The following is a 27,006-nucleotide window of genomic DNA, read 5'->3' on the forward strand; positions in this document are numbered from 1 at the left end:
GTTGTGTTCTGGGTTGGTAGAATAATGCGACAGGGAGCAGCACTGGGTCTCTGGCTCTTTACTGTGGTACAATAGAATGACATCAATGAGCAGTGAGAGTGCAGTGAAGGTGGTTTAGCTCACACCTCCTCCGGCAATGTCATAAATCATTTAAATAACCAGAAAACCCAAATTTTGTCAATTTCCATTAAGGAAACAGAATTTCATATTAAACATGTGAAACTGATTCTTTCAAAAAAATAACAAACGTTTCGTAACATTTAAGGTATAACTGTAGAAAATGTTAAGCTAGGTATAATAGCTTAACATTTTCTACAATATATTAATACAACACCATTAATTATAAAAATAGCTCCATACCTGTGGTACAATAGAATGACATCAATGAGCTGTGTGTGCACAGTGGCGGCGGCTGAGCTCAAACCTCCTGATAAGAAACAGAATGGCGACATCAAACAGTGAAAACGAAACAAACTAGCGAACTTAAAATGCTAGCGTTAGCTTTCTCGTCACAACACTAAACTGGTTAAAACGTAAATTAGCGAATACAAAACTCAACAGGACTCTCGCGAGACGTGTCGGATGTTACATAACACAAGTTACAACAGTTTGGTCACATTATAATCATACGTACTATATTTTATCAATTTATTTTAACAGAGCTCTGCTTAATGATAGCTCACCTCCGGCCATTCAGGAAAGACTTTGATCGGAGCGCGCACGGACGTGCCTACGTCATTTTACGTCATTACACTCACACAAACGCAACTCATGTTAAACACAAGCAGGAGATAATAATAAAAAAAAAGAAAATCACAGGATCCGACAAAAAGGGGGGTATTTTTCACAAGCTGTTAATATTAATCTGCTACAGGGGCATTCATATGTTCACTTCTGGTGAACACAGTAAACATGACCCCGTTTGAGGGCAGAATGTGTCTTAAACTTGTGATGCCATTACCCTGAGTGGGTGCTCATAGTGTTATCTAGACCATCTTTCCCAATTTATTGTTTATGGAGCAGCTCCAGACTTTATAGAGTGCCCCAGGGATGATGGTTGCCAATGCAGAAGTTATATTTGCCCTGGTCCTTTGGGATTTTTCCATTGGATTTTTGGATCATTGTAGATAATAAGCTCCGTGGCAAGGAAATGCTTGATACTTACACGTTTTCTTCAGCAAGATAATCTTCACAAATATATGCCCCTTTTCTTATTTTTTAAGCCTAAATGTAATCTCCAGAAGTGAAAAGCTAATGTTAGGATATAAACATACTACACTACTGTCTCATGATTTAACGTCTTTTTTTAATAAGCTTTTTTTTATAAGCTTCAAAGTTCACAAGTGGAGTATAAATTGACATATTTTATAAAATAATGTTAAAGTCTTTTAAGCTTTTGTTAATCACAGACCTTATTTCAGGCCTTTAACCAATTACCAATTAAAAAACCCATTGACTTTGAGATGAGTGAACCAGAGGTGCTGATTTGTTTATCTATTTGGGGGTTTTAGGACTCATGAATGGGGTTCTCGGTTCCCTTTGAAATCACTTTTTTCCCCCTCTTTTTTTAGTAATTAAGTTTTTTATTTGGGAGTGAGTTGTTCATAATCTTTTTGAACTGCTTTAGACAATGGGAATAACATTTGTATTTTTTAAATGGGCATACCATCCCTGTAACAGGCCTTATAGCAGGCTATAAGGACCTTTGATGCCATCACCATAGCCTTTGATTTATAGTTTGCTCCCATTTCTTATTTTGATTTCAGTTTGTAGTCAGATTGGAGTCATAAAGGCTAGAGAACAAGGGGCATTTTCCCAACATTTAATTGTAAATTTCCTCACATAGCTGTTTGCCAGTGTCCAATTTAAGATAGCATTTCTCGTGTATTACGAGACTGTGCTGAATAGGAGCATATCATGCAGCTGTTTACGACCTTCGGTAAAATGCGTCCTGTTCATTTGATTTTAAACAGCTTCCACAGTTAATGCATCCCCAGCTGTGGTGGGACGGAGCCCGTCCACACTGCATGGGGCGGGGTGTGTATATGACGCCCCACCCCGCTGTCCGCACGGTTGTTGGTGAACACGGAACTGCTGTTTATGCTGCGCTCCATCTCTGCAGACACAAGAGGGGAAAACGTCCCCCTGTAACGCCGAAGACACTATCATTTTGGACTGACTGACGTTTGTGTTGCCAATAACGTGAGTAACCGTGCTGCCTGTGTGCTAAGACAGCTCTCTAACGAAGCTGTGTGAAGGGCTCCCTGAGCTAATGGTAGATATTTATGCTAACGTTTACTGTTAGCTTGCTAGCTAGCGTTAGCTTCGCTACGAAACAATTATCTCACTGCAGGGCTCGATAGCTGAGCATGTCATGTTAACAGTAACAACTGATAAAAAAAAATAAATAAATGAGGACTGGTGTTGAAAACGAACTCGTTAGCAGTCACTTATCACAGGCGGCTGTTGTCGAGGAGGTCAACTTAAGCTTTAAAACAAACATTGGGGTCCTTGTCAGTCATGAGAATAACTTTTGGGGTTCAGGTTTCTGTTCTGACATGTCAAACTTGGCACTAATGTTCCCATGAATATTGTGTTTTTAACCACTGTGTGTTTGCCACGTTAATTTTTAGCTAGTTTAGCTGTAACGTATGTTTGCCTTCTTAAATTTTGATGTCAGACGAACTGATGGGGACCATATCAGCCACACCCCACACGGAAGACTAATGTTTATGTCCTTGTGTAGTGTCTGTCTGAAAAGATATTTCTTAAACATTGTATGGGTACCTATGTGGAATAAATCATATGATATCGCCCTCTGACATGCTAGTGTAGTTCTCAGTTATGCTGAAGTTAAACTTTTCTTCATTTTACTTGGCAATGTTATCAACTTTGCAGATGGACCCTTGGGTGTCTCTGGACCTCAGTTTTAGGGAATTGTTGGATCTCATTAAATTAAGTTTTCAAGTCATAATTATGGTAGTTTACTATGTGTATGTGTTTGCTAAAATTCCTTTAGTTTTTGACAAAATTACTTGCAGTAAACACAGTCTTAACATTGTGTGCACTTGATATTCCAGTTGGGCACTGAGGAATGGCTAAGTAACCTTTGAGTCACCACACTGGCAAATTTGCCCAACCTTTGGTTATTAGTACATTCTCTGTCTATAAAGTGTTTATGGTGTCTTTCTGATTAATCTTTTGTGAATAATCACAAAGAATGGTTAAATGAACATTGCTTATTTTTTTTAAAATGGTACCTCAAAGTAATGATTCAACTCATAAGAAAGCTGTCATAAGTCAAAAGCCATTTATAGACCAGCTTAAAAATCTATTCAATCTGATGGTATGAAATTGTCATATCACGATTATAGTAACCAAAATTATCACATTGTTATCACAATATTGTTAAAATGTTACAAAAATGTCTAAAATGTATTGATAGACAAGCTGAAATCATTTCACAAAGTTTGAAAACTGCAAATAATATGAGCGGCCCAATAGACTTTTTATTTGCGTAAACAAAAATTAAAATACTGACATAGCCAATACCTTATTTAAAAATGTAATAGCCATATCAAATGTGCATTTAAATTAAATATAGCATGTCTTTGAAATGCTTCAGTGTTTGTATCACTGCATGGGGACAAGAAATGAGTATACATCACTGGATTTGCTTGCTGCACATCACTCTTTAAACAAAATAGCAAACAAACCTACGCTGCTGCTCCTGCATCTGCAAGAATTTTGTTAACTTTGGTTAATGTGTAGTATATACAGTGAGTTCTTAAAAGTGTGCTAGTAAAACATGGTTTTTAATGATAATTTTAAAAGCATTTTTAAATGAAACTGGTAGTTTTTTCAACCCTTTTTAACAAATTGGTGGCTGTTGTTTTCATGGGAAACCAAGGGGTGGACATGAGGATTATGAATCACCAAAGCCCCCCAGTTCAGAAACTAACAGTACTTAGGTCCTAATACAATACTTTTATGATTTTAAATGTTTTGGAATTGCTGAGTATTCCGATAACATATATTACAATATACTGGGATTTATTACCTTTTTTCAATTGCAAATTAACAAAAAAAACTTCAACATGTGCTTTTATCTAATAAGATGCATTTTTCAGTCTGTCCATCCCACTTTAATCATTTTTACTGTAGCTACATATATGTCGTGGATTGAAAAAAAAATTAATTTCGATATGCTAGTAGTCTACCAAAAGTTTAATTTGTATCTGCAATAAAATGATAATTGATATGTTTTCCATGTATCAATACAATATTGCCGTGCAACATATTGGGATACAATATACTGAAACAATTTTTTCCCCTCATCCCTAGTGGACATGCAGACTTTTCTTCATCTGTGCTCCTGGTACTCCTGACAGTAATCCTCCCTGTTTATATTTACTGCTCAGAGGCAGAAAACATCCCTGAGCAACAGAGGACCTGCAAAGTTTAGCACTTTGAAACTGCTGAGTTTACTATTGTTTGAGAGGAACGCATCTCAAGTTTCAACTGAGGGCATTAAACATTATTTTTAGTGCCCCAGGCTGTGGAGGTGACACTGCCCACTCCTTTTCTGTCCCCTTTTGTTTTTATAGGATGGGATCATTCAAGTATTGAGTAGTGGTCACAAAACATAAATACTTGCGTTTCTCTTGTGGGCATCTCAACATGTCACTTTTCAGGTGATGGACAATGTTGATGACCAGAGGCAATATTGATTTACCAGGTCCCAGGTCAGTTTCAGGTCCCAGTGTGCCTTGTCACCAGATTTAAAAGGACTGAATGTAATTCTGGATTGTGCTGTGGGACTGGCTGGACTGAATGCTTTAAAATAAGAAAAATGAATGTCTCTAAACACTTGGCTCACTGTGAAAGGATACAACCTGAGACGTGCTGATGCAGCTTTCATGTTTTATTCAAACATGGAGGCAGCACCGGATGGTAAATATAATTGGCAGGGGTTTGATGTAGTGGTTGATGTATGCTTTGTAGCGTTCAGCGAGCTGATTAATTTTGGACAATCATTTATCATTCATCTTGATAACAATGACTAAAAACCTGTCAAGAGAGTTAGATCAGAAGACCCTGACAACCACAAGGCATTATACGTATAAACTGCTGGATGATGTTTTAAATTTGTCAGTGTTACTACTTATAACGTAGCACCTTGCTTTATGGATGTAGAACAAAGGCAAGAAAACGTAGCTGCAAATGACTTGATGATAACTGTTTTTAAAGGGCACATCTCTCACAAGCAGCTTGGGAAAGCTTTTACCAAACACACCTAAATGAACAAAACGATGTCCATCAGTGACCTTAAAATCACCAGTGATATTTTCTCTGTCCATTACCCAGCAGTGACAAAATGTTCTGTACTTTGTTGTGTACTGTTCTCATTGCTAAAACCTCAGTAGTCAAGAGCTCCATCACACTTACATCAATGCTTTGTTAATGTTTGCTTTTGTTGTTGTAATAGCATCACATACTAGTTCCTAAATTTCCTTAAACCATTGTCGATTGGAGTGTGTGTTCCTGCATTTGTAAGTTTTTGAATGCAAGTAGAGCTTTGTAATATACTGATGTTATATCGATACCCTGAATAGGGATGTGCGCAATTAGTTGATTGAACGTTGCTGCCCTTGGTAGTCAGCTCCAGAAATGCCAGTCTGTGTGATTTTTGTGTGATTTCATTCACCTATTGAAAATGTTGTGGTAATAATCAGGCACGTTTTTAAAAAAAACAACAACTTTTTTGTAAAGGATATTGTTTTAAAAAATGTTATTTGAGTTGTTATTGTTTGCATAAAGTTGGGCGTAAAGTGATACAGATTTCAGCAGCATTTAAAATATGATTTAAATGGCTCAAGTAATATACCGAGCATTTAAGGACTTTTGTTTTATCGTTTTAGAATAATTTGTGCTCAATTCTAACTGTTTTCTGAATGTTTTCTTACTTTTAGACCAGTCAACCAACCCAAATTTTTTTTTCTATTTGAATGTCAGGGAAATTAGTAGGATGCACAAAATTATCTGCATGTAGTCGATATCGGCGGATATTGGCTTTAAAATGAAGTATTGGAATTGGCAAAGACATATTAATACTGGTTATAGGCAAAATGAGTTGTTATATATGGGATATCGGCAAGAAATCAGATATCGTAGATCCCTGTTGGTTGTTGGGAAGATTCGTAATGGTGATATGAGACTCAATATAAAAAATTTTGCAATATTTGATAGTCTCCACATAGCCAAACCCTAAATGTAAGGTATTCAAAAGAGTCTCCACCAAAGGTACTGGGGTGCCAAACTGTACCAAAAAGGTCCCTTTCAGTACTCTGCAAAGGGATACAGATAAGGGAGTTGTAGCTATGGTGTGGCATACTACTTTTGATTCAAGATAGCTTTTAGATTCCCAGTGTCCCCTTCTCAGCCAAAAAAAGTCCTCACAGGCTGATGAGAAGAAAGAGAGCATTGGTGTGTCTCAGCTGTGAAAAATCTATTTTCTGTACAAGCTCCAAGCCCCCCAACTGGGGATTTTACAGATCATGGGTAACTCTCACTTTGAAAATGATTAATTTCAGCACAGTTGACATATTTTGAAGGCTCGGGAAGACATGAATTATACTAGCCTAGATGGGCGGTCCTCAGCTGGCAGCTTGGACTCAAACAAACCAAGAAAAACAAATCTGTGCTTTTTGTTTGCCCGTTTGCTTCTTGTATATTTAAGCTGTATTTAGAGGAAAAGGTCTTTACAGGTGAACATAAAACCTCAAAATACATTTCTTTTACATCTATTTTACATCTATGGTCAGTATTTGAGAAATTATTTCATGGCTTCAATTCTTATCATTTTTCTTTTAGTTATTTACAGATGGGACGTCTTGTTCAAATTGTTTGGTACTTTATATCACACTCATTTGGCAGAGGCTCTTATCCAAGCAACTTACAAGTGTGTTTAGACCACATAAGAGCATGAAGTAGAGGTCAAACAAAATGTGGAATGTATTCCTTTTAAGCATATGAGCGCAGTCATTGGCACAGTACAATGGCATAAAAGGGAACAATGTCCACTTTTAAAATTCATGTATTTTATTCCTATGGTCCAAGACAATCCAAAAATATATGTAAACATTAACAACTCTCCCAAATCCAAAGAATAGAGTGCTATAAAACTCAAATTGGTGATGCCATCAAGTATAAAGTAAAGAGCTGCTCTATAGACAGTGATTTGGGAAAGATGTTATAGATGACATTGAGAGCAGCCAGGGTGAATGTGCTAAGTATTTAAGTAGATTTTCAGTTTTAACGCTTTTAACACTAGGATAGAATAAAGCTCATTAGGGTATAAATGAGAAAAAAAACTGTGGGTCTAAAAAATCAGGTTCTTATTCATTGTCTACAGAGCAGCTGCAGACCTCAAACTTGTTTACATCACAAGTTGGAGACTTCTCTCCTCTCTGCCTTTGAGAGAGAGTAGCTCATGTTCACAAATATTGATTGAACTTTCCTAGGCAATAAAAATAACGTATTGGAATTCTTAATTTAGTGGGTTTTTCCTCTTGAAGATTTTTTCTGCTATCATCGACTTTCATTCAAGTTGAAGCTCAGGTTGTTCTGTTGCACTGGATAGGCTTGTCTCTTACTGATGTCAATAATATCTTTGGCACCAGTCTTTTAGCACCAGTCTCCATAGAAATAATGCGCACGCAGGCTTGCTGTTGCCCTCAGTCCCAACAGTCATGGGCTCCCGAACACACCAAATTAGCATATGCCATTTCTTCTTCTGTCAATCTACTCAATCAGTTTGACAATCGGTGTCTGAATTGTTAATAGGATATCGACAGGTGGCAGCGTCAGGCCTCAGTGGGATGAACTCCTCTGTCCCATGCTTTCTGCACACACGGGAGCTACGGATACACACCAGTAGCCCCTTGCTTAATTGTTAATCATCTTTCCATGACACAGATGAACGAAGCAACAGTCTGGTTGAAAATGAAGTTCTGGAGCTTAGCTTTGCTGGTGGCAATTAGTTTTAGCCTTGCTCTCTGTTGTTTATTAATTGAGGTGTGTGAGGATTCCAGGACATTTCTGCATTGGCTGTTGAAGGTACAGCTTGCCTGCAGTGCAGTATGAGGACAGATCCCAAAGGTGCACTGCTATTGTTCTAAGCTTTGCCTCTTGAGATGAGTGTTAATTAGTTTTTTGGTCAGATTCTCCAAATCCTTACCTAAGAAATCCATGGCTTATGACTGGAAAAGGAATGTGCTTAATACAGTGGTAGCAGTGTGCATGCCTCTATGTTACATTCAGACGATATGTGCTCCTTTGTGCAATAAAGCCCTGTGTAGGCCACCATAAGAGTCTCAGCTGTTTCACCACATCTTTATTCCTTTTGTCTCTGCAGGATGTTCCGCTTGCGGCAATTGTCCGCAGTTTCTGTGGGGCTAGTGCAGTTGTCCCGGCGCTACCACAGTGGAGCAGTGCGAGGGTCTGGCCGGAGGAGGCTGATGTTGGCAGCCCTGGCTGGAGTAACTGGTGTGTCTGCTACTACTGGGCTGCTCTGGAAAAGGTAAGGGCCCAGTAGTGCACCAGTGTGCTCCTAAAACATGATAATGGTCTTCTGTTTGAATTTAAAAATACTTGATTTTGTTTGTCAAGGGGCATTTTAAGGCAAGCTGGTTTGCAAACATGAAAACACAAAGAATTCAGTCATACACATAAAAATAACCATCAACTGCAAAACATGTTAGTCTAATTTTCAAAGAGAAGTTTGTCTTTGATTGCTTGCCATGAAACATTTCAAAGTATCACACAAATTGTTCACCACCCCCAAACACGGTTTTGCTTTTATCAGTCTGGGTTTTCATTTTCCACGTTTCTTTTCATCTATATTTTTCTTGTTTTCCTACCACATCAAAGATGATCCCCCTTGAGCGGCACATGATGACTTGTGTCTCTCTTTAGACGATAGCTTCTTTTAACACAATGACTTGCAAGCTGGTTTGTCTGGCGTGGTCCCCATTAAATGGACAGGCATTGATCTACATTCAGTAAACTAAGAATTGCTTGCGGTGCAGAATTTGACGGCAGTTCGACTTTTGAGCGCACGCCAACTTCAATTCTACAACATTACACAACTGTAAGGGAAACCACCCCATGAAGTTGCTTACCTGCATTTCTGTTGACATGCCAAGCCACCACCCCAAGGGTGTTGCAATGTTTTTATCGCTATCCATTACTAAGGAGGCTGTTGTTTAGTTAGGGTGAAGTGCTGGAGAGGGTGTTGACGTGAGGGCTCTATGGGGACAGAGTGACTGTGCTGCAGGAGGCAGAGTGATGGATGGTGCCTCAGGGTATTTGAGACTGATGGGACGAGACTGTTCCAGGCCTTCACCCCAGGCTTCATTCTCCTTGTGTCTCGTTAAACTGAATTATTCAGCCTGCTCTAGACAGACCCAGCTATTTATTATTATTATTCCAATTTTCAATTTAGTCAGAAAAATGGTCAAGTGGGGGTTTGCCTCGGTGAACCTCTCCGCATTGCACAGACAAGCAAAGCACAGCACAGTACATAATCTCTCTCATTCTTTTTCTCTGTTTAGACTGTTTAGCATCATAGCCACAGTCCATACAATCTAAATCATAGTCAGCTACACACTTCCCCAGTTCTACTTGATGCTAGAGCAGAGCACAGAGAGATATTGCAATTCTTAACCTGCTTTATAAATAACATAGAAATGACTCTCAGGTGTAAATCTGTTTCTAATCTGTTTCTTTGTTGCAAATTAGAGCATATGCGGATGCAGGGCCTTCCGTTCGACACTCTGAGCAGCCAGCCGGAGAGGGGGCAGATTTCGTGAAGGATGCAGATTCTGAGACAGAGTCAGAAAAGTCTGTGGAGGCCAGCAGTGGAGACGAAGAAGCAAGTGAAGGTGGTGAGGGGAAAAAAAAGAAGCCGCGCTCTGGATTCCGTGACCGCAAGGTAATCAATAAGCAATAAACATTCAGCCGTTCAGTGAGTCCAGTATTTTAATTCACCCCCAGAATGGTGTTTTGAACGCCCTCCCAATCAATGTCCAATATGCAAACGCAAGTATATTTTTGACAGAATATTTTACTGAGTCACACAGAGGTAATCAGCATGCATTACTGTTGTCATAAACAAAATGCACCACCTCTAAGATTTTATTGGTGTTAATTAGGCAGCAGATGACAAAAGAACAAGCAGAGGAAGACCAAAGGATATCTGATGCGATGCCAGCACAGTTTGTAGTTCTGAATATATTTTGTTGGAGGACCAGGGAGGAGGAAAGAGGAGGACGTTTGAATGTTCAATGTAATTTTTTTATAAAGAAAATGTGATGCAATAGTACATCTGACTTTTGGGTGAAGATTTAAAAATTGTGCAGTTACTCTTAACTCAGCAGCAGCCTCTGTCTGCTGAAAGCATATAGACGTCTAGGGAGCAAACCGTTTTTAGCAGCACAGGATTCACTAGTGCGTTGGTAAAAATAGGTTGTTTGTGCCAGCTGACTCACTATGACAAATAAAGTCTACGTTTGATAAAGCGTGCTGTCTGAAGTAAATATTGTGTGTGTATGTGTGCAAATGTCCAAGTTTGTGCATCACTGCTTTGGACTGTGACTGCCCTGAAATATTGATGGTTTAATGTTGGTGAAGATTTGGACTTAGGTGGTTTTTCATACCTTCCTGACATTTCACTTGGGCATACAGTATATGACGGTACATGGTAAATAAAAGGATGAGCTGGCAATAGAGGTCATTGTAGCAGGTACAACATTGTCTCACCTACAATGTACCCAACAACCAGCGATTGCATATAACTGGCACAGGTGTGTGTGGTGGCCAGGATTGGAAATTAGCCTGCCACCATTCCAATGCTGGTAAAATATATAAGTGGCAGTTAGATTTGATCTTTTCAGTGGCTCAACAGTGGCTGGTTAATTTCCAACCCTGGTGGTGGCGTCCCCCCTCCTCGTAGTTTCAACTGGGAGATGTGTTTTTAAGTTGTGACTTTTCTATGTTCCAACAGCTCTTAGTCCAGTAAATTAACAAAAATGTTAATAAGGGGAAATATTACAGATATTGTCCTTACTTAGAAGAAAACTACAACATGCATCTTCTGAATCTGCGTTTTCCTCAGTCACTGAACTAAGACTGAACTTGTCTTGTTAACTCATCATAAAAGACACATCATTCAAACATGACAGAAACAAAATAAAACCTTCCAAAACCGTCTTGGTTAGTCTTGCACTGTCCAACAATCAGCAACTCTGGTTTGGTTGAAATAAACCCTCCATTTACCAAGTTATATGTGGAAAATATGCTGTTTCTTTCCTGCAGTCTCTCTCTGCCATTGCTGGTGAACTGTTACAGTCCTGTTAAGTTAGCCCCACCCATCCCAGTCTCCATCTTTCTCAGCTCAGCTGCCTGTTCCACCAGCAGAGACTGACCTCGCCTCAATTCAGCATCCCCTTATCAGTTTAATAGAAAGAAGAGTGTTTGTATTTTTGGACAGTACTGAAAAGCCAAGCCTGCTTTATGACATTTATTTTAGTTTTTGGTCCTTTCATATGTTTTGTCATTACTTTTTTTCAGAGTTGATGGGGGCTGTCTGAATAATAACTCAAAATTATGCAGCAAGAGGGAATTTTCACCCTAATGTGTGCTTTAAAATTCAGTGCCTTCACCTTCTTACTTTTAAAGTGATTTCCCACTCTTGTCTCAGATGTTGCACAACAATCTTTGAAAACCTGAGGGAAAAAAAAAGAATAAATAACTAATGTGACTTGAATTTCACCCTCCTGGTTGTATATGTGCAATTTTTGTAATGGAAAGACAGGGCATAAACGGCTGAAAGCTCAGAAGAATGGGCTTGAGTCTCCATCAGTGTGGGTGATGCTGAGATCAGTAGCCTGTAAATCTGAGGTGATGAGATCTGGAGAGAGATGACGGTGTATCCCGGGCTTTACATCAGTCAGGCTCCACGGCATTTCAACGCAGCTGTCCTATAACCTCTCATCCATATACTGATGGTTGCCTCCTCTGGGGGGGATCTGCTCCTGGTGATTTCCCTAAAGATCAATAAGGATTGCTAAAGAGAGGGAACCAACACAGAGGCACATAAACATAGCTACAGGCCCAAAAAGAGAATCCACTTTGATCAAAGTCTGTGCATCTCTCTCTTACTTTGTGTTGTCAGATTGAAGTGGATAACGGCTTCAAAAAGTTGAGGCTGTAAAACACATTTTACTTTTTCCACAGGGAGTTTGTGCAGTGTACACAATTCGTCAGTGTCACATGGAATAACAGTCTGTGTGGATTAGTGTGCGGTTGAGCACAGCTCCCAAACAGACACCGCTCTGTCAATTTCCCAGTTATGCTGCATCTGTTTGAAACTTTCTGCTGAAAAGCAAATGGTGAAAAGTGTCAAGACAAACATTGACGTGACTAATGTGTGTAACAGAGTTGAATAAATTAAATTTTTTTGTCGTTTTAAAAAAATGTTGGACCTCGGTAAGTCATTGAAGCCATGCTGTCAGCCTTACGCTTTTCCTTCATGTTAACCAGCCAGTCAGACTGATGCTGATACACTATTTCCTGTTTTGATTATGTGACAGTTGAGTCAGGAGGTTAATATACTTCCCCATCAGGCTCGTCAACTTGTTTTCCTGCCACCACCTGCTTCTTTATTCTGGTCACTCCTTCGCCCTCTCCGCACTCTCTTAACTCTCCCTCAGATCACTTACCTTGCTTCACACAGGGTTGTAGTATCAATGGGTCTTTGATTTGGTAGATGTTTAGGTATGTTAGTGGTGCTTGTGCCTAATTCGTGAAATTTTGTGTCATTAATTTTGGTTCCTGTCTGGTCGGCAGGTGATGGAGTACGAGAACAGGATTAGAGCCTACTCGACTCCAGACAAGATCTTTCGCTACTTTGCCACGCTGAAAGTCATCGGTGAGCACGGAGACGCTGAGGTTTACATGACGCCCCAGGACTTCATCCGCTCCATCACACCTAACGAGAAGCAGCCTGAGAGTGAGTCTCTTGTCTTTCCTTCCAGCACCTTTGTTTAGTCTTCTTCTGGCATGCTCCAGTTCTTTATTTATGATTTTCACTCGGTTTTCTTTATTCCTTGAGTCTGCTTCTCTAGAGTCAAGTAATTATGCCTCTCCGCCGGTGATAACCATGGCTGGAGGCAATATGTTTTCTGATGTCCATCCTACGTCTGTTCATTCTTGTTAACGTGATATCTCAAAAAGGCCTTGAAGAAATTTCTTCAAATTTGGCACAAACGTCCACTCGTATTCAAGAATAAACTAGTTAGAATTTGGAAGTCAAAGGTCAAGCTCAGTGTGACCTTTGCTGTCTTATTCTTGTAAACATAAGAAAACCTAGAAGCATTTTTTTTAATCTGTCACAAATGTTCACTTGGATTCAATAGTGAACTGATTTGATTTTGGTGGTAAAATGATGAAGTCATCGTGACCTTGCATCTGTCTCATTTTCGTGAATGCATTATCTCAAGAAGGCCTCAAGAGAGTTTCCTCAAATTTGGCACAGACGTCCACTTTGATTCAAGAATGAACTGATTAGAGTTCTGAGGTTGAAGGTCAAGGTCACTGTGACCTCATAAACATGTTTTGGCCATAACTCAAGAATTCATATGCTAACTATGAAAAAATATCATACAAATGTCTAATAGGAAAAGGTCAAAGGTCAGCCTCACTGTGAGATAATTATGTTCTCCAAAAAACACTTTTCAGGCCATTATACAATTCCATAGCTCAGGAACAGAAGGGGAGACAAATTGCCAGATATTTTTATTTGGTGACATTAATCTTGGGTGTCCATCTTGAAACTGTGCTGATTATATAGATTTTCTGTGCTGCTGGGGGGGGATGTTTGGGAAGCACACATTTTTTTTCACACACAAGGATGCAAAACTATAAGTATAATGTGACTGGTTGTCAGAGGCATACAACTGCTAGGGGCAGCAATTCTGCTTTTCCTTCAGGATTTTGACCCCAAATACTCTCTAGCAACCTTGCTGAGATCATATTACTCCACTGGTAGAGCATTACTTAACATAAACCCCCACTCCGTGCTCCATCCAGCTACAGGGACACTTAGCACACGCTCGGCAGCTCCGGACTTATGACAGCCATGGCATAATGATCCCCCTGACTATGTTCGCAAGTATGAGGGGAGGCGGGGAGGCAGTCAGGGGGTGTGTGTGTGACTGCCCGATCACGCTGAGCTGGGAGATGTGCGACACAGCAGTTGGCGCATCAATTAACAGGTTCAAACCAGAGCAGATCTCAGGCGTCACACATGGAGCCAGTGAGAGATATTTGATCTTCAGCCAATGGGAGGGTTTGGAAAGCTCTGAGCTTAACTTGGCATAGACATGTTTCAGCACCCGTCTCGTCTATATCTGTCAATCAACGGTAAATTTGTTTAAATTTGTGTGACATTTTATTGTATCACAAGTATATTAGCATACTTGTGGTTGAATGCTAAGTGTATAAGGAAACACTATTGTGTGTAAGGACACACTATTACATCCTGCACATTCATCCACAGTAAAGGAGGCAAGCCTGCAGTTAATTCTTAATAAGGACTTAGCTGGGCCTGTCACGTCCGCGCTGCCTTTTCTGCTCACCTCAGCACTTCAATCTGTTAACCTTGCTCTGGACTTGCCCTGTCTTGGCCCCTGCTAACCTTCCATTCTTAGACCCAGTACCTCTCCTACCCACTTCATGATTCCCCATCTCTTCCTTTCTTTATCCCGCCTTTAGCTGCTCCAAACTGGAGTTTAAGTAATGATGAGCTGAGCTCTGTTGGATAAGAGAAGGTTCAGCAAAGTGGATGAAAAAGACAAAAGAAACTGCAATTTGCTTCACAGGCAGCCACTTCACTTTCTCTTCCAAAGGGTTAACTAACAGACTCCCTGGTCAATTAAAAAATAATGAGGAAGTCTCAGCTGCTGATTAGTCTGCTTTTGTTGTTTTGATGCTCTGTACAAACGATGAATAAGCTATGGACCTGATAAAAAAGTCATAAGATTGTTTAAGCCTACCTTTTTTTTTTTTTTTAGAATTGTCTGCTTTGACAGGTTAGGTGAATATATAGAAACATAGATAGTACAAGTGAACAGCATCCCACGTCATATGCTGGATCCTGGCAACATACCATCTCCAAATCCGACTGTTCAGCCTCACAGATGCTCCTTTCCCACTTCTCTAAAGACCTGCTAACATCTGGCTTTTTTATGTAATGGGAAAGCTTACAATTGGCATTCAACAATGACGCGTACACAAATGATTCTGCAGTAGGCAGGGGTATTTATCGGATCAAGCTCCAATCGGCATTGATAGAAACACAACACTCGGTGTTGTGTTAATTTTAGCTCCTTTACAGGTGAGATGTTTTGACAGGTTGACACAAAATACCATCTGTCTCTGCCCAAGCAGCGCTCAAATGTTGTTCCAAATTAGTCTGCACTGAGTTTGAAAGACACGCTCAATAAGTGAGGGCTATAAAATCAAGGTATATCGGTAAAGAAATGTCAAGTAAAATCTGAGGTAATTTAGAAACTGTGACGTAATAACATATTTTGTCCATCAGAGAGTACTTACATATTTTAATATTCAAGTTTATGGTATTTTGTTTGCAGTAACTACCGTAAAGTTTTCACTGTCCTCCTTGCTGCCTCCTGCTGTTTACTGAGCTGTAACGTTAACATTGAATGTGACACAGAAAACACACACACACACACACACACACACACACACACACACACACACACAGAAAGCAATATTTGTCTGCTGCAGAGCCGTTAACACAGCCCTGGTCTACTGGCAATGAGAAAGGACATATTTAGCAGGTTCACCTGCGTTTAAAAAAACAGTCTACACATGCTAATTTTGATGGAAACGTGGTAAGAGACAAATACTTATGGTGATTTCAAGTGGTCCTTCATTTTACACTCGTTAAGTTGAATTTTAATTTCATGATATTACCTTTAAAAGAAAATGTGGAATAGTAAAGTACACTGGATAGACTAGTTGTGTCCTTTCAAATTTGGTTAATACAAGGTTGCCTTTTCCAGGTGCATTTATGATGGGATTGACCTTGTTTGCCTGGTATTTGATTCAGAGATGTGAGCTTTAGCCCAGCAGTCCAGCCCCTGAATCAGGAATCTCAGCTGATTGTGTTAGTTAAAGGATTATTGACTCAGCAGAAGAAGGTGGTAGGCTATTTTCAGAGGTCTGAGGTGATGAGGTTTTCTGTAATGCTGATGAAGCCATGGTCAGTTTAATGAGATTAAACTCTAACCATCACCCTCAAAGTTAATCTGATTTAATGAGACTGCTACAGGAGGTCAGTGCTACTAGTCATTGAATGCGATATCAAGAGCCTGCGCAACTCTGGGAGTATTTCATATTGTGTTTTATCGCATCATGCTTCAGGTAACAGATTAGAACTGCCTCATACAAGAGTTTGCAAAATAATGACAGAAACAGTTTATTATTTTGAATTACATTGGTTTGGTGGTGGGATCGTCTTTGTCACGCAAAACTCATAACTCATGTTTGAAGCATATTTGATTAAGTCGAGCAGAAAGTGGGGAAAATCATATTTTATGTAATTTCATACCATTTCATATCATTTTGGCAGGGAGCCCAATTGTATTCAGCCGCAAAATGAACTGATGCCTTTTTGTATGAACAAAAGTTGCACAGAAATAACAGCAAGACAGATGGGGACAATAGACAAGTGCACAGTGAAGACTATTTATTTTCAGCTTATCCATACGTGTCCTTAACTCAGAGTCAGAACTTAATGTGTAAGTAACCAACCCAACACTTTAAGATACTCATGTCAGGCAGCCATGTATACAGATATAAACACTGTGTATCGTTGATCATCCTCTGATGGTGGGAACTTGTATCTAACTGATGATCAGAAGAGTCGAAGCTGAAAGCTGATGATTGTTTATTTGAAAGAATTTGCAAAATGGAAATTAGTTATTAATGACTATTATTAATCTTGAGCATATGTCAGTGATTATGAAAGGTTCAGTAATAACACCAAGTAAATACATTTGCTGTGCTTCATGCAAGGCATAAATCTTGATGCCCCTGCTGTGCAACTAGTCTGCCTCACTTCTCATTTGTTATAACATTTGTCTCCTGATCTGGTTGTCTCTGTATCCTTATTGTCTTTCTCCTTTTTCTTTTTCAGATCTTGGCCTGGATCAGTTTATCCTGAAGCGCTATGATGGGAAGGTAAGAAGTGGGCGTCTGGGTGGTAAAGAGGATAGAGGGTCAATTTAGCAATCATGGAGGTCAGCTGCAGGGAGTTTTTATAATTATATTTTAGAAATGTTTCATCCCTGGTTCATAAATTTAGTTTAAAGTAACTGTTGGATTTCATAAATATTCTGTAAAAAATGAAGATCACACATCCCCCAAAAGCATTTTAATAACATTATTAGAACTAATTTCTTTTCCCAGTCTACCAGAGGGGCTTATTCCTCAGAATGACCAGTGCCAATAAAGAATAATTTTAACCAAAATACAACATACACCCCAACACATTTTCTCACTTACCACTCAAATTACTCATAGAGGTGTCCAACCATGAAGACAATTTAAGTTTTATGTGCCAAAGTTTTAATATAACTACCTTAGAAACTTTTGCCACTAACCCAATACCACAGAGGTGAACAGGAATATGTTTGTGCACCTTAAAGGACCAGTGTGTAGGATTTGCTGGCATGTAGCAGTGAGGCTGGAGACTGCAAACAAGTGAATAACCCTACCCTCAACCCTCCCTTTCAAAACTTGTAGTAGAGCCTACAGTAGCCTTCTTTTAATGTAAAAATGCCAAATGCCCTTTCTAGAGCCAGTGTTTGGTTTGTTCATTCTGTGGTACTGGAAGAGGACCTGCTCCCCAGATATGAAGGGCTCATTGTAAGCTAACAAAAGCACAGTGGTTTATAGTTTCAGGGGATAATACACTAATAAAAACATCATTATGAATTTTATATTCCATTTCTGTCAGTACATTTTTCCAAGTCCTACACATTGCTCCGTTTAAATGACAAAAATGACATTAGAAAAACAATAACATGTTTTTGCAGCAATAATATTATAATATTCCAGTTACTACTTACTCTTCCAGAGTACACAGATGGACTTTTTTTCATCAGGAAGTTGTCCCAAGTAAAAGCTTAACATTCAGTTAAAATCCACCTTTAAGCAAACGACGGTCTGCACTTGATAATTAGGCCTTATAATCCCCAGAATACAGTAAAGGTTTTATCTGGTCATGCTTTGGATTTTAAATATTCACACACAGAGAAGGAATTATAAGTGAGGTTTTGAAAGGTATGATTTAAATTCAGTGCAGTAGCGACGGAACTGGAGGTGAAAATAAAAGTCAGAAATAATATCTCTAAAAAAAACATAAACTGATGTAAACTGACTTAACTTTATATGTATACTCTCATGTAAATTATCCAAATATAGGTAATAAATATTATGCAGCTTCTGCTTTTGTTTATTGTAGTAGTATCTTTTGCTGAACATCAATTCTTGTAACATTATGTAGCAGCACTGAATAATATCTATAAAATAAATATCTATGAATAACATCTGTGAAATGCAATATAAATTAAAAAAAAACCTGCCATATTCACTCATCTTTCAGGCTGAAATTACATCGAAGAAATGGATAAATAGAACTGGAATGATGTATAAACTGAGATGATAACTCAGTGTCACAGACATAAACAAATACTCATCAGGGGCATAGAGGTTACAGTATTATAAATAAATGGCATATGGGAAGAGATGATGGAGCAAATAAAAAATACCATTACATTCTGTCAGCAAAGGGTTCAGAAAATTAATAGAAAAATCCAAATGAAACTGTCAGAAACACAGCTGTGAGAGCTAGCTGGTATTTCTGGGTCCACTTTGTAGTTTGTCGGTGCATTTTTGTTGTTATCTTGTGCACAAGCTGGTGTCACACTGAGATACTTCCATTGCAGGCACTAGTTTTAGGAAAAAAAATTATGAATGACTCAAAACATCTACAGTGCATGTTTTGAAAAAATTGAAGCCCAAAGATGAAAAAATTGAGTTGAAAAGATTTTTTTTTTTTTTTTTTTTTACTGTTTTTGTTTTCTCATGTATACGCAGTAGCTCCTGCTTTCTGTCTTGACTGGCAAATCATATTGTTTTACAGTCACAGTAATTGAGGCTAAAGCAGATTATTTGAATACCTTGCTTACAAATATTGTTCGAGCCCTAAAAGTTCTGAAATAAGGTTTAAATATATTTATTTCAACCTACGCAACCCAGCTCAGAGTTGTTTTGCTCTTTAACAGAGCAGCTCCACACTTAATCATTAAGAGGGACATGTACATAGCCAAAAAACGGACTTTAAAAGGAGCTGGTCTCTGTGCTCTAAATGTTAACACTTCTCTGCTCACAGTCAGGAAAACAGAGACCATCAAAATAAATCACCGCCATCATTATTTTCATTAAGGAAAGCAGTAATCCCCAGCCAAAAACGGACTTTAAAAGGAGCTGGTCTCTGTGCTCTAAATGTTAACACTTCTCTGCTCACAGTCAGGAAAACAGAGACCATCAAAATAAATCACCGCCATCATTATTTTCATTACTGCTTTCCTTGCTATTGATTTGTGACCATTACTGCCCTCTCAATGATCCCAGAGAGCATCTCTCACGCCCAGTAGCCAACCAACCTCATTCATTTAGAATTAGCTAATCGTAAGTGTGATGATTGTCATCTCTAACCTCATTAGAAAAATCCATCAGCCCTCAGGCTGGTATGATGATGAGTAAGTCTGTACCTCGTCTCCATTTTGTAAGTCATTGAGGCTTTGTCATAACTTCCCGTTTTTACTGCCTTCAGCAACTCCGTAGTGATTTTTCTAAGCCTTATGTTTTGTGAGAGTCCCCAGAACTTTTATTCATCCATATTTCAGAAGCATATTAACCAAAAGTGCTTGGGCTATACATTAATCAAGAGTAAATATGAAATTCGGTGGCGACCTAAAATCAAAATGGAACACTCTTCCTTTATGGCCCCTTGTTTACTTATGTAAATGTCGTCCCTATCTGCAGGCCACATGCTTCCTTTATTTACCAGGCAAATCTCTGGACACATGCTTTTCTCTGATACTGTATTTAGCTTTCATTGTCCCTTGAGATTTCCCTGCATTGGCCAGAGCGACCTGAGAGCTCCCCTCCCTCCCTAGCTCTACCCAACCCGTTTTTTTGCCCAGAGACACGTGCCTTCTCCTCATTGGATTAATGGGCACCCCTTGCTCGTTGGAGGAGGAATAAACCATAATTGTGTCCTGTCAAGAAGCCATGAAATCCAGTTCTCATGAAACCTGCATATAATTAAAGCTAGATAAAATGGCCACTGCAAGTATAGTAGTGCAATACCTGCACATGTAGTGTGTAAATCATGAAGTTTATGGAGGTTATGGTGGAGTACAAGGGGATCATTTTAGGTGGGGGTTGGGTGGTAAACTGCAATGAAGGTCAATAGCAGAGAGGTGTACAGTATTGTGTGAGAGTAACATGAGAGCTCTCTTAAAAGACCTCTCTGTCTCACTGACCATAGTTTTATTTAAAAATAGCCAAGCCAACAGAGACTTGTCACACATGTATAGGTGGATCTTTATTTTTAAATATTCCAAATAAAATGTGAGAATAAAATAAATGTAAGAAAAACAACACCAGAATGCCCATCAGACATATTCAGTCAACAACGCAAGTGTTTCGTGTCCAAAAAGAAGGAGGAGGAAGTGAATACTCATCAAATCCTATCCCCTATTTTTCAATTTTATCAAAAAAACTTCATTTTCCACATGAATATTCCCAATTTCTGTCATAATATTCACCATACACACCTAGAACATATCAAACGAAATTAAGGACAAAACAAGAACAGGTCATTGAATAAACACATAAACTCACACATTACAAAACAAAGAAACATATCAATACAGACAGTTAAATGGAAGAGTGTTTTAAAGTGTTATAGACCTCTCACTATTCCCTATCCCTGCCCCCTCCTGCTGACACTAATTTGTTCCAGGTTCAGTCTGTATGTAAGCATTACATGCTATGTAGGGTTGTTTTACAACTGTTGTTCATGTTGACTCACTCTGTTTGTTTTATTTTAATTTTCCTGTCCACGGGAACACAGTTATTTTAGATGCCCTTAAATGGCATTGTTTGTTTGCTCAAGCAATTGTTTCATTACACCTCTCTCCCTTTCTGTGTTTTCTTCTCCTACCCTGATCATGTGCTCTCTGCTGCCGTAATCTTATGTTGATGTGACCTGACGTTGCCATTGTGAACTGTTGATTATTCTTTCGTGCATTTATCAGCCATCCTCTCTCATTCTCATAAGGAGTAATCCCTCCATTTTCTCTCTCTTCCCTTCCTCGTGAATAATCATCATCCTCAACTCCCCTTCTCCCAAAATCCCTACTTTCTCTCTGTCTCCTTCCCCCAATCATTCCATATTCTGATCCCTATTCTTCACCCACATCTTCCCCGTCCCTCTTCCTCTTTCTCTCCTCCTCTCCTTCCCGTTCTGCCCCTCCCTCTCTGCAGGACTTCTGGCAGGTATGGGGTGTGTGCCGAGCAGCATGTGTGCACCTGAATGAAAAAAAAACTGCACTTGGTAGCCTTTACCTCCTCCCTCCTTCTCATTTCTCCTCTTTATTCTGTCTCTTACTTGCTTTCTATCTCTCTATTACTCACTCTCTCACTTCTCTTTAGTAATATGGAGGGCATAGCTATTCACTGTTGTTAGTCCAGGGGAACAGCTTCGTAAGTAGTTTTCCTGTATTTACCACATCTCAGCTTCCGCAAGTGTGAAAGTGGAGTCACGGCCTCAGTTAAGTTTGCGACCACTGCGGGTAGGACAGTAGCCAAAGTGTGCATTAAAATGTATTATTTCTAATAAGAAATCAGTAGACTGGTGATAAAATATTGAATTTACATCGAGCTTTTTTCTCACAGGGTATACGTGCAGTAGGTGATGAACACAGCCTGATGGGGGAAGTCGAGCAGTATGGGGATGGAAGTGCAATAAGGCACCATCACTGTTTTTACTCATATACTAGGGAGGAAAATATCATGGCCATGGAGAGTTTCTGATTGGCTGGTGAACAGTTTTACCACAGTGCAAAGGTGCACTTTCATTGTCAGCCATTTTTGAACAAATTTTAGAGGAAGTTAATGATTTTTGTACAACTTCTTTTATTGCCTGTGGTAAAGTGGCCATGCTATAAGCACAATAATACACTCTAAGATGTCCTTATATGGAAAATAACAGATTTGGAGGAGTAAACGCCACTCTGCCTTATCTGTCAATTTCATATACAAGGACACTTACATCAGTTACATAAATGTGTATGACTTTGTTCATTTGAGCATTTCCTAGTTCCCAGTAATGCTCCAAAATGTTTCACCAGACTGCACTGGAGAAACCTTTTGCGATTCAAATGCTTCTGATATACACATTTATGTTGATGATAAACGAGCCTTGACCTATAAGCTTTATCTACTAAATGATTTGGCCTTTAAACAGGTCTGAATGCCTCCATCAGTCAGGATGACGTGAAGATAAGCCAAGCGCAGCAAAGGGCAGGTTACAACCTGAGCACATAATGATGGCTGGGAGTGTCAGAAACCGAAGTAGGCACGCACCCCATTTTGTGTGCACTCTTATGCAAACTTGAACTCTGTATTGTTATTGGACATTATTTTAAAGACCTCCCAACTGCCCTTTGTATAGTTTTGATGGAGGCAGCTGCGTGCCATGCCTTACCTGCTGAATTATTGAAAGTGGAGACTTTATACTTTGCCTCTACAGGGATTATTAAACACTGCAGCACTGCTACATAATTTACACACTAGTCAGTGCCTCAAAGTAAAGTTCAAATAAATTTGTAGTTGCATTTTAAGAGTCAAGTCTTGCAAAGCTGAGATGCAAAGAGCAGTTAAAATGTGTCATTTATACGGAACTTGTATTGGTCAATGCCAAATCATAGCAGTGCTGTTCCCCTGCACTCCCTCTGTCTTGCTTTCTAAACACACCTTTTCTCCTTCATCCCTTCTAAGAAATATCAGCTCTAGCTTTCCACATGCTTTGGCACTCTGGCGTTTTTCCCAGCATGCACTGCTCTTTTGCCTGTGTCTCACGGAGAAAGTAGCTGGTGGTGGCGCCCCCTCTCTGCGCATGGTGGCCTCACAGGGTGGTTTTGGACCCAAGAAATGGCTCTGTTAGCTAACATCGAGGCTGTATTGATGTGCTTGATAGCCTTCACAAATCCATCCTCTGGATGTTCGGATGTCAGTGCTGCATGATTTTCTGTAGAGCATGGTTCAGAGTCAATGAAGGCAGGACATCTAAAAATGTATCCAAACTGTGCCTACATGCCCTCCACAGCAGCAGCATCTGCCGTGTGACCAGCCTCAAGTGACACACCTGTCACTCAGAGGGAGTGCGGAAGGGGCTGCTGCGGTGGAAACGAGCCTCTTGTCACACCAACTGTTGTCATGTTCACTCTTTTATTTCACAGGAAACTCAGAGGGGACGCTGTTTGGACTGTCACTGCTCTATTTCTCTATCTTTTCACACTGTCTTCAATTCTCACATGCTTTCTGTGCCATTTCTGTCAATATTTGCTCTATAAAAGCTCACACACACTTTCTCTCTCTCTCTCTTCTTTCCTAACCTACAGTATTTGAGGTTGGGCTGTCTGCACGTGTGGTCAGCTAATTCCTTTTCTCCTCGACTCTTGTGAGACAGCTGCCAGTCCTCGGCGACTGAAATTTGTTTATTGAGCGTTCCACACCAGGGTCCATTATTCTGATGGCGCTCTCAGAATAATTACAAGTTATTAACAGTACACCTGCTCTGCAGTTACCCCTGGGACTAGAGGTGGAAAGCTAATACATCAGTGTTCTCTCCACCCACACACCCGCCTGCCCACCTAGATGTTTTTTTTTTTGGTCCCAAGGTATCAGCAATATACAAGGAGAAAAATGCTCACTCTTGACCAATATGGTGGTCATTTTGGTTATGTGTTTGTTTTCTGAGGTGTTCAAAGCAGAGAAGGAAAGAGGTTGTGTTGAATCATGTTGTGTGTGTTTGGTTTTCTGTACTTGCACACTTTGAGAGCTTTCAGCCACCATTCAGAAATGTCAGGTGCAGACCCGGGTTGACTTTACCCTCAAGCAGGTCACTCTGAATTCCCTTTCCCCTGAAACCCATGTCTTTCATTGTACCTGTCAAAGTGACAATAACCCCAGAGCTACCCCATCACACAAAGCGGCATAAAGGTACTGATCCATTTTTAATGCATTTGTCTCGCCCCCTTCCCCCCGCTCTTTTACTGACTCTGCGCTGTCCGTCTGTCACACTGTGCACATCTCTCTTTTTCAAATCAGTATATCCCCACTGGTGTAGCGCTCCAGTACACCGAGTTCTAGCGAGACTCACCTGTGCAAAAGATGAGAGGTCGCTTGGGGATGGGCATCGCTCAAGCAAAAACACACTCGCCACTCACATGAATACCTAGACAAAGAGAGTAGGGGCAAATTTCCTCTCTCTCCAGCTTGAGCTTTTCATCTTCAGTGGCAGTACTCAGCCTGGACCCATAAATTCATCACTTTGTTGTGGCACTCAGAGGAGAGTCATATGACATTATCTGAGAGGAGTCATTGTGTCTTTTGTGTGATAATTAATATTTTAAAGGTTTAACGCAATCTATTTGGCTTATATCCCCTTCTTTCATCATCCGCTTCCCTCTTCTTTTCCTCTCTGCTGTTATCAGGGTGTCTGCAGCTGCAGTGTTGGACAGGGTCACAGATCTAATCAATAACAAAGCACTGCAGCTGGTACAGTGGAATTATAGGGCCAAGTCTAAGCTGCCCTCAGCTCCTACGCCAAGCCTTATGGCCACACAAAGTGCTGGCGGAGCAGCATAAATAACGAAGTGAAAACGGAGGGGTGGCACATGACATATTTTAGTATCTATGTCATAAGATTGCATCATAGTTTGTTAAATTGATGCTGGAAATGTATAACTTCTCATGATCAGTCCATCAGTGTCATTTGGGGGATGTAATCATGTGAAGCTGATCATACTCTATATCTGTTTTTGAAGTAGAAGACAGCCAACACAAAAATTCTTTTTTTGGATCTATAATACACACTAGCTTTTTCATTCTAAAATGTCTGTATTAGCTGATGTGACAAAGCAACTGATCCATGCAGCATATTTTTAGGTCAGCTGGCTAATCTTAGCTGATGTTACAATTAGTAAATTAGTTAGCCGCCGTCGCCTTGCATTGTTCGTGACGATACAAAGCAATCGTTAGTTATACACCTTTGCTTTACACTGTTACATCAGTTATTGTTGGCTAAATCAATACCATTTGTCATAATAATTTGGTTAGTATCATGGATCATGTGCACTAGTGAATTTTGTAAATGGTTGTAATAAATGGACTTGCATTTCAGGAGTGCCTTTCTAGTCTTCCGGCCACTCAAAGTGCTTGTACTTTACATGTCACAATCACCCATTCACACACACTTTCATTCATTGGTGGTCGTGGCAACCATACAAGGTGCCACCTGCTACTCAGTCAACCATTCACATGCACTCATGATAAGTGGACGTGCTGCTGATCCCACATCTGCCCCACCAAGGCCCCAGTTGGTCAGCTAAGCCCATATAGTATTTTTCTAGCAATAACGTTAATGAGCAACCTAGCCAAGGTTAGCCGGGTAGCTGTACCTCAGCAGTGCTGCATACATCTGGCATCAGTTGCTTCATAATCCTAAAGAGCTATTTATGCAGTCCAAGTTTTTAAGTGTGTCATTTCTTAATGGTGTGCTTAGAAAGTCTCTCTTAGGCACTCGTGTGAAATGAGCAGAGAGAGATTCAGCCCCTTTGCATGCATGCCGCTGGCTGTGCTAGACTTGTATGGGTCTCATTTGTTGGACTCTTTAAGCCTCGGCTAGTTTAAATTTGGCCAGGGTAGCTATTGGGCTGCTCTTTCGCCTGGTGCACTAGAGAGATTAGCCCCGACCAAACCCCTTAACCCTGTCTGTGTGTGTATATGACAGCAGTACATTTGACCGCTCCGCCGTCAGCGCCGTTCAGCCAGCAGCTCTGTCAGGACCGTGTTTCTGCCTCAGCTCACAGGCTAGTTGGGTTGTTCAGTCCATCATCTGGACACAGCCTGCGGACTTAGCCATAGCGTAGCTGACACATGCAGACATGTATGAACACATGAGCAGGCTCAAGGCAGAGATTTAAAGAGAAATCATGCTCACATACAGAGACAGCTATGAAGTTGACACTGATCAACAGACACACGCTGACAGACGAGGAGTTAGCTGTTAATTAACTTGAGTGCTGCAGCAATTAGATTTACAGTCATTTGAAGATCAGTGCTTTGGGAAAAATCTAGGATGGGTGTAAAATACAGAGTCCAATGAAGTTGAGATCCTTTTAGTGATTGCAGCAGCATATTTTATAGGCATAATGTCCTCTGGGTGGATGAATAAAAACTGATGAAAGACGTAACTGATGAGACTCAGAGTTTGGGAAATTGAGTAATCTAATAGGAATCTTTTGTAGGTGAAATGTTTTTGTTTTTTTTTTTTTACCACTAATCTGAATCATATGCATTTTTGAGCTGTTGAATGGCTTGTCGCTAGAACATCTGATGCACAGCTTCAGTAGAAAGCTGAGGCTTGCACCACTGACGGAAAAATGGAGGAAGAAGGGATAGATAGGACATGGTTTTACAGCAGAGCCACAGGCTCCACAGAGAGGGCTTAAAAGCCGAGGTGAAACCCACAGCACAGCTCGATATACACACTGCTAT

The 27,006-nt window shown here is 40.0% G+C and overlaps 1 protein-coding gene across 4 annotated transcripts in view; it reads left to right on the forward strand.

Annotated features, from left to right (window-relative positions):
- Positions 1–2,090: 2,090 nt before the first annotated feature.
- The window catches only part of micu1 (mitochondrial calcium uptake 1), a 40,581-nt gene continuing 15,665 nt past the window's right edge, over positions 2,091–27,006 (forward strand). For 2 of the 4 annotated variants that reach the window (XM_042502741.1, XM_042502742.1), the window contains exons 1-6: positions 2,091–2,202; positions 8,417–8,581; positions 9,802–9,994; positions 12,910–13,072; positions 17,285–17,328; positions 21,709–21,720. In XM_042502741.1, coding sequence (XP_042358675.1) covers positions 8,418–8,581; positions 9,802–9,994; positions 12,910–13,072; positions 17,285–17,328; positions 21,709–21,720 — 576 coding nt within the window. In that variant the 5' untranslated portion in view covers positions 2,091–2,202; position 8,417. The remainder of the gene's footprint in view (positions 2,203–8,416; positions 8,582–9,801; positions 9,995–12,909; positions 13,073–17,284; positions 17,329–21,708; positions 21,721–27,006) is intronic. The other 2 variants (XM_042502743.1, XM_042502744.1) reach the window with 1 other exon arrangement.

This window comes from Plectropomus leopardus, chromosome 15 (assembly GCF_008729295.1).
Source record: "Plectropomus leopardus isolate mb chromosome 15, YSFRI_Pleo_2.0, whole genome shotgun sequence".
NCBI lineage: Eukaryota > Metazoa > Chordata > Actinopteri > Perciformes > Serranidae > Plectropomus > Plectropomus leopardus.